The following is an 8,319-nucleotide window of genomic DNA, read 5'->3' on the forward strand; positions in this document are numbered from 1 at the left end:
TATGATAATAACAAGTGTGTCTGTTTAGCTCCCCCTACAGAGAGTGATGACCGGAAGAAGCAGTCTGGAAGACCTGACAGGGAAGGAGAAAGACCCCATCAAAGTATCAGTGGTAAGTCAGTCGAATAAAACGTATTCTATGTGCTGAGCTTCTATAATGTCACTCAGTTACGTCACTGGGGTGTATATAGCTATTATAGGGGGCTGTATATATTTATAGAAAGGCTGTATATATAGTTATTATGGGGAGACTATAAATAGTTATAGGGGGGCTGTATATATAGTTATAGGGAGGCTGTGTATATAGTTATTATAGGGGCTGTATGTATATAGGTAATGCTGTGGAACTTTATATAATTATTGCTGGGGAGCTGTATATAGTGATTACTGCAGAGCTGTATATAGTGATTGCTGGGGAGCTGTATACAGTGATTACTAGGATAATAACAAATGTGTCTGTTTAGCTCCCCCTACAGAGAGTGATGACCGGAAGAAGCAGTCTGGAAGACCTGACAGGGAAGGAGAAAGACCCCATCAAAGTATCAGTGGTAAGTCAGTCGAATAAAACGTATTCTATGTGCTGAGCTTCTATAATGTCACTCAGTTACGTCACTGGGGTGTATATAGCTATTATAGGGGGCTGTATATATTTATAGAAAGGCTGTATATATAGTTATTATGGGGAGACTATAAATAGTTATAGGGGGGCTGTATATATAGTTATAGGGAGGCTGTGTATATAGTTATTATAGGGGCTGTATGTATATAGGTAATGCTGTGGAACTTTATATAATTATTGCTGGGAAGCTGTATATAGTGATTACTAGGATAATAACAAATGTGTCTGTTTAGCTCCCCCTACAGAGAGTGATGACCAGAAGAAGCAGTCTGGAAGACCTGACAGGGAAGGAGAAAGACCCCATCAAAGTATCAGTGGTAAGTCAGTCGAATAAAACGTATTCTATGTGCTGAGCTTCTATAATGTCACTCAGTTACGTCACTGGGGTGTATATAGCTATTATAGGGGGCTGTATATATTTATAGAAAGGCTGTATATATAGTTATTATGGGGAGACTATAAATAGTTATAGGGGGCTGTATATATAGTTATAGGGAGGCTGTGTATATAGTTATTATAGGGGCTGTATGTATATAGGTAATGCTGTGGAACTTTATATAATTATTGCTGGGAAGCTGTATATAGTGATTACTAGGATAATAACAAATGTGTCTGTTTAGCTCCCCCTACAGAGAGTGATGACCAGAAGAAGCAGTCTGGAAGACCTGACAGGGAAGGAGAAAGACCCCATCAAAGTATCAGTGGTAAGTCAGTCGAATAAAACGTATTCTATGTGCTGAGCTTCTATAATGTCACTCAGTTACGTCACTGGGGTGTATATAGCTATTATAGGGGGCTGTATATATTTATAGAAAGGCTGTATATATAGTTATTATGGGGAGACTATAAATAGTTATAGGGGGGCTGTATATATAGTTATAGGGAGGCTGTGTATATAGTTATTATAGGGGCTGTATGTATATAGGTAATGCTGTGGAACTTTATATAATTATTGCTGGGAAGCTGTATATAGTGATTACTAGGATAATAACAAATGTGTCTGTTTTGCTCCCCCTACAGAGAGTGATGACCGGAAGAACCAGTCTGGAAGACCTGACAGTGGTAAGTCAGTGGAATAAGTTGTATTCTATGCGCTGAGCTGCTACAATGTCACTCAGTCATTTTTGTTGCAGTAATGGTGGTAATGGTTGGTGGGGCCCCACTAGGAATTTTGCCCCGTGCCTCAGAGGACACTAGTTACCCCACTGGTTATTATAGTTGTTATTGTTATTATAGGGGGACTATATATATATAGTTATAGGGGTGCGTTATATAGTTATTATAGGAAGGCTGTATATAGTTATTATAGGGGGCTATATATAGGTATTTTAGGGGGCAGTATATATAATTATTATAGGGAGGCTGTATATAGTTATTAAAGGGGGCTATATAAAGTTATAGGGGGGGCTTTATTTGGAGGCACTCAGAGCCCTGTCTGTGGGCACCCGGGCTATCAACCAGCCAATGGTCACCCACCATTCAGGACTCAAGACCTAAATCAAGGAGGTGTGGAAAGAACTTGATTATCATTGTAGCCCCTTCTCCGGACCCTTGATCCTGACCCAGTCAACCTGTTAAGGAGACTTTGGAAGGAAACTACAATAATAATCCAAATTTTTCCTCCTTACTCCTGTATTGGTGTCCTCAGGGAACCGATATGTTTGAAACCTGTAAATTACTTTAAATTGGCATTTGGCACTTTGTGAAAAATATGTGGCTTTTGCTTGTAGTTTTGGCACTCAGTCCCTAAAAGGTTCACCATTACTGCTATTGGGAACTATATAAAGTTATTATAGGGGGGCTGTATATAGTAATTATGGGGGGGGGGGGTGTATATAGTTATACGGAGGCTGTATATATATTTATTATAGGAGCTGTATATAGTTATAAAAGGGGACTGTATATAGTTATTGCTGTGGAGTACTATAAAGTTATTGCCGGGGGAGCTGTATATAGTGATTGCTGGGGGATCTGTATATAGTGATTACTTGGGGAATCTATATATAGTGATCACTGGGGAGCTGTATATAGTGCTTGCTGGGGAACTGTATACAGTGATTGCTGGGGGAGCTGTATATAGTGCTTGCTGGGGAACTGTATACAGTGATTGCTGGGGGAGCTGTATATAGTGATTGCTGGGGAACTGTATATAGTGATTGCTGGGGGAGCTGTATATAGTGATCACTGGGGAGCTGTATATAGTGCTTGCTGGGGGATCTGTATATAGTGATTACTTGGGGAATCTATATATAGTGATCACTGGGGAGCTGTATATAGTGCTTGCTGGGGAACTGTATACAGTGATTGCTGGGGGAGCTGTATATAGTGCTTGCTGGGGAACTGTATACAGTGATTGCTGGGGGAGCTGTATATAGTGCTTGCTGGGGAACTGTATATAGTGATTGCTGGGGGAGCTGTATATAGTGATCACTGGGGAGCTGTATATAGTGCTTGCTGGGGAACTGTATACAGTGATTGCTGGGGGAGCTGTATATAGTGCTTGCTGGGGAACTGTATACAGTGATTGCTGGGGGAGCTGTATATAGTGATTGCTGGGGGAGCTGTATATAGTGATCACTGGGGAGCTGTATATAGTGCTTGCTGGGGAACTGTATACAGTGATTGCTGGGGGAGCTGTATATAGTGATTGCTGGGGACACTGTATATAGTTATTGCTAGTGAGCAGTAAATAGTGATTACTGGATGTGGTATATAGTGAACACTGGGGGCTGTATATAGTGATTGCTGGGGGCTGTATATACTGATTACTGGGGAGTCTGTATTATAGTTATTAATGGGGAGCAGTATTTATTGAATACTGGGGGCTGTATATAATGATTACTGGATGATGTACATAGTGAATACTGGGGGCTGTATATAGTGATTGCTGGGGGGGGACTGCATATAGTAATTACTTGGGGCTTTTTTTGCGCCCAGGGGCCCCCACCAACCTTAATCCTGCCATGTCTGTAATAGTTTTCCTTAGTTGAGATACAAGATTTTACATGTTATCTGGTACTTGGAATGTGGAATCATATCTGTTATTGGCAGGGTGTTCCCTTCTGGGGAAATTTGATGAATCTGTTGAATCCCTTTCTCGCTAAGGTGTTTGGTCGGATGAGATTTATTCAGGTATTTCATGACCTGGATGGGTATTTGAGTGTAGTTCAACTGAGTGTCAGCTGTAGGTGATAGGTGCATAAGGCATCCAATGCCAATCGTGTATAGAGCGGGCGCAGCCTCTGAGCCCCCTCCATACACCCTGAATAGAAATCTGATGTACACACGCATCATATGCCATTAACGGGTAAAAATACCTTGGAAAAATGACAGCTAAGCTGTGATTGGGCAGCAAAGAATGATTGTTGCTATTGTTTTTGTCCTGCTATAATATGCCTTGACCCTCTCCATTGACGTGATATATTAACCTCCGCTCTCTTCACCCTAATACAGGACACAGCTTCAGGGATCTAGAGGCCGAACGAAAGAGAAGATGCCATGGCCTCCGCATGCAATTGTCTTTGGACCCAAACCTAGCAGAGATTCTTCCTCCGTCATATCTACCATCATGTCAGCGGAGCAGCAGCCATCGACGAAAGGTGCTAAACAGTTTTGCTCTGTATCAGCTCAGCAGCCACAGCACCATCTCCACTGATCCGAGTTCTTTGGACATAACCCAACCACAAGAGCCGGTAGGACGATTAGTAACACCAATGCCACTATCGCTCTCATGCTTCACCTTCCATCGGGAGCTTGCTAAAGGAAGCTTCGGGCAAGTCTACCAGGCAACAGACATCCGCCGCAAAGAGCAAGTCGCCATCAAAGTCATGGACAAACTGCTGTATAAGTCACGTGGCTACAGTTTTGTAGAGCGCCAAATCCTCCGGAACTCCTATGGAAGCCCATACCTAATCCATGGACTGGCCGCTTTCCACACTAACGGCTATGTGTACTATGTTATGGAGCTGGCCAATAGAGGGGACTTGGATACTTTCATCCAAAATACCTTGCATAGCCCTGACAGGGAGGCTGAAAAATTCATAGCGGTAGAAATGGTGTGTGGCGCTCAGTACCTACACAAACAAGGTATCCTCCATCGTGATCTGGCGCCAAAAAACATCTTACTGACCTCTAAAGGCCACATCAAAATCACAGACTTTGGCCACGCTATGACCAGCTTATATCCCCAATCCATAAGCTTTTGCCAAGGTACCCCTGGATATGCAGCCCCTGAAATAGTCCGTGGCTTGTCCCATGGGAGAGGAGCTGACTTCTTTTCCATCGGCGCTATTCTCTACAGACTGATGACTTTGGAAATGGCTTTTCCCGGAGAAAATCCTGGTGAATGTGAGCAAGCTGTCCTAAACCACACTCCGCTCTTCCCAAAGTTTCTGACGTTCAACCAAGTCAGCGTCTTAGAAGGCCTGCTGTGTAAAGACCAATACCAGCGTCTGGGAGTCAAGAAAAGCCTACGGAGACATCCATACTTCGCCTTTATAGACTGGGAAGATGCAGATGCCGGGAGAATAGAACCACCAGCTATCATGAAGACAGATGCTGCTGACCCAAACACTGAAGAGACCCTGCACTTCAAAGAACCATTCTTCAATTGTAGATTTGTAGATCAGAAGAAGTTTCTAGATTTCAGCTTTGTGTGTGCGGAGTGGTCAGAGCATTATCATCCTGTCAGGAACATATCCTGCACCAGCAGATTGATGGAAAGACTAAGCACCGTAATACGTGACTACTGCATCACCTGTGGAGAAGATTGCCCTGTGCATCTTCCATCGCCACAAATGGTCCGCTCGAAGGTAGCCCCGTGCTTCTCACATCCAAAGACACTTGAGAAGGTTCCCAGTGTGTCTTTCATCAATGCTAATGGCCTGCTCGAAGATAGCCCCACGCTCCTCCCAGCCATAGACACTTGAGAAGGTTGCCTTGTGCGCCTTCTATTACCGCAAATGGCCTGCTTGAAGGCAGCTTCGCGCTCCTCGCAGCCATAGACACTTGAGAAGGTTGCCTTGTGCGCCTTCTATTACCGCAAATGGCCTGCTTGAAGGCAGCTTCGTGCTCCTCGCAGCCATAGACTCTTGTGAAGGTTTCCTTGTGCGCCTTCCATTACCGCAAATGGCCTGCTTGACGGCAGCTTTGCGCTCCTCGCAGCCATAGACACTTGTGAAGGTTGTTGTCTTGAACGCCTTCCATTACCGCAAATGGCCTGCTTGAAGGCAGCTTCATGCTCCTCGCAGCCATAGACACTTGTGAAGGTTGCCTTGTGCGCCTTCCATTACCGCAAATGGCCTGCTTGAAGGCAGCTTCGTGCTCCTCGCAGCCATAGACACTTGAGAAGGTTGCCCTGTGCGCCTTCCATTACCGCAAATGGCCTGCTTGAAGGCAGCTTCGCGCTCCTCGCAGTCATAGACACTTGTGAAGGTTGTCTTTTGCGCCTTCCATTACCGCAAATGGCCTGCTTGACGGCAGCTTCGCGCTCCTCGCAGCCATAGACACTTGTGAAGGTTGTCTTGAACGCCTTCCTTTACCGCAAATGGCCTGCTTGAAGGCAGCTTCGCGCTCCTCGCAGTCATAGACACTTGTGAAGGTTGTCTTTTGCGCCTTCCATTACCGCAAATGGCCTGCTTGACGGCAGCTTCGCGCTCCTCGCAGCCATAGACACTTGTGAAGGTTGTCTTGAACGCCTTCCTTTACCGCAAATGGCCTGCTTGACGGCAGCTTCGCGCTCCTCGCAGCCATAGACACTTGTGAAGGTTGTCTTGAACGCCTTCCATTACCGCAAATGGCCTGCTTGACGGCAGCTTCGCGCTCCTCGCAGCCATAGACTCTTGTGAAGGTTGCCTTGTGCACCTTCCATTACCGCAAATGGCCTGCTTGACGGCAGTTTCGCGCTCCTCGCAGCCATAGACACTCGAGAAGGTTGCCTTGTGCACCTTCCATTACCGCAAATGGCCTGCTTGACGGCAGCTTCGCGCTCCTCGCAGCCATAGACACTTGAGAAGGTTGCCTTGTGCGCCTTCCATTACCGCAAATGGCCTGTTTGACGGCAGCTTCGCGCTCCTCGCAGCCCATAGACATCGCATCCCAATGGATTTCTTGTCTCCGCCCTCCCAGAGGTAAGAGGTCGCCTTTATTTCGGAGATCAATCTATCTTCTGATTTTTTTAGCCACTTATTGGTCTTTTTTCTATTTTTGAGTTTCTGTTCTCTGCTCCCCTCCTTCCCCAAGCCGGATCTTTATTATTTTATTTATGAGTCTTATTATCTGACGGACAAATTGTTTAGTTTTTACATCTTTTCCTCTGATGTATAAATCATTTCTCCCCTTTATTCCTGGTCTGTACGGTCACGGAGATACCAAATTTATATAGGTTTTATTTGTAGATCTTACAGTTCTAAAAAATGTCTTAATGTTTTGTCCCTGAAAAAAATTCTTAGTTTTGCCGTATTCTGAGGCCAGTAACGTTTTCATGGCTCAGTGTGTAAGGTGCCAGGTTTTCATTTTGGTTTTTATTGATACCACTTTGGGGACTGTACGACCTTTTCATTACTTTTTATGACGTTCTTGAACCGTTTTTTAAATGCAATGCGTTTGGCTGGTTTGATCTGTTTTTCTTCATTTCTGAAAGTGTAAGCAGATTTTAAACGGATCCAAAGCCGCCAAACATAAGGAAACATATAAAAACCAGTCCAAGAACTGTCCAAGAACGCGCCTTGTGACCGCACCCTAAGAGAGGAAACATAAGGGCAAAACATATGTGATAGGGAAAGCAGGGGGTGTTATACATTACCAAGAGGGCGGAGGCAGCAGGGAATAACATGGGATTATTATTCTGAAAGGCACATAAAGGGTTTGATGGATAAACTAGGATAATAACAAGTGTGTCTGTTTAGCTCGCCCTACAGAGAGTGATGACCGGAAGAAGCAGTCTGGAAGACCTGACAGGGCAGGAGAAAGACCCCATCAAAGTATCAGTGGTAAGTCAGTCGAATAAAACGTATTCTATGTGCTGAGCTTCTATAATGTCACTCAGTTACGTCACTGGGGTGTATATAGCTATTATAGGGGGCTGTATATATTTATAGAAAGGCTGTATATATAGTTATTATGGGGAGACTATAAATAGTTATAGGGGGGCTGTATATATAGTTATAGGGAGGCTGTGTATATAGTTATTATAGGGGCTGTATGTATATAGGTAATGCTGTGGAACTTTATATAATTATTGCTGGGAAGCTGTATATAGTGATTACTGCAGAGCTGTATATAGTGATTGCTGGGGAGCTGTATACAGTGATTGCTGGGGGGCTGTATATAGTGATTACTGGGGAGCTATATATAGTGATTACTGGGGAGCTATATATAGTAATTGCTGGGTGGCTGTATATAGTGATTACTGGAGTTTGAATATAGTGATTACTGGAAGGTGTATATAGAAATTATTGGAGGGCTGTATATAGTGATTACTTGGGACTGTATTCAGTGATTTCTGGGGGGCTGTATAGAGTGATTACTGGGGCCTGTATATAGGGATTACTTCGGGCTCTATATAGTGATTACTGGGGCGATATATAGGGAAGCTGTATATAATCCAAAATCCAAAACAAGGAAGCAGCACTCCGTGAAAATGTTTTATTTCACCAGTGGGAAGAGTACAACGTTTCAGCTATCTCAATGTAGCCATTTTC

General features: G+C 44.1%; 1 protein-coding gene across 1 annotated transcript; it reads left to right on the top strand.

Moving 5' to 3' along the window:
- Positions 1-870: 870 nt before the first annotated feature.
- Positions 871-7,993, top strand: LOC140069976 (protein kinase C delta type-like). Its single transcript, XM_072116305.1, has 5 exons — positions 871-940; positions 1,240-1,323; positions 1,640-1,681; positions 4,073-5,430; positions 7,525-7,993. The coding sequence occupies exons 1-5, from the start codon at positions 871-873 to the stop codon at positions 7,642-7,644; spliced, it is 1,674 nt and encodes a 557-aa protein (XP_071972406.1). The 3' UTR covers positions 7,645-7,993.
- Positions 7,994-8,319: the final 326 nt, after the last annotated feature.

This window comes from Engystomops pustulosus, chromosome 7, assembly GCF_040894005.1.
Source record: "Engystomops pustulosus chromosome 7, aEngPut4.maternal, whole genome shotgun sequence".
Lineage (NCBI taxonomy): Eukaryota > Metazoa > Chordata > Amphibia > Anura > Leptodactylidae > Engystomops > Engystomops pustulosus.

Coding starts and splice junctions, on each gene's coding strand:
- LOC140069976 (XM_072116305.1), top strand. CDS start 871: ATGACCAGAAGAAGCAGTCTGGAAGACCTGACAGGGAAGGAGAAAGAC. Junction 941..1,239: donor CATCAAAGTATCAGTGGTAA/GTCAGTCGAATA, acceptor GTGTCTGTTTAG/CTCCCCCTACAGAGAGTGAT. Junction 1,324..1,639: donor ACCCCATCAAAGTATCAGTG/GTAAGTCAGTCG, acceptor CTCCCCCTACAG/AGAGTGATGACCGGAAGAAC.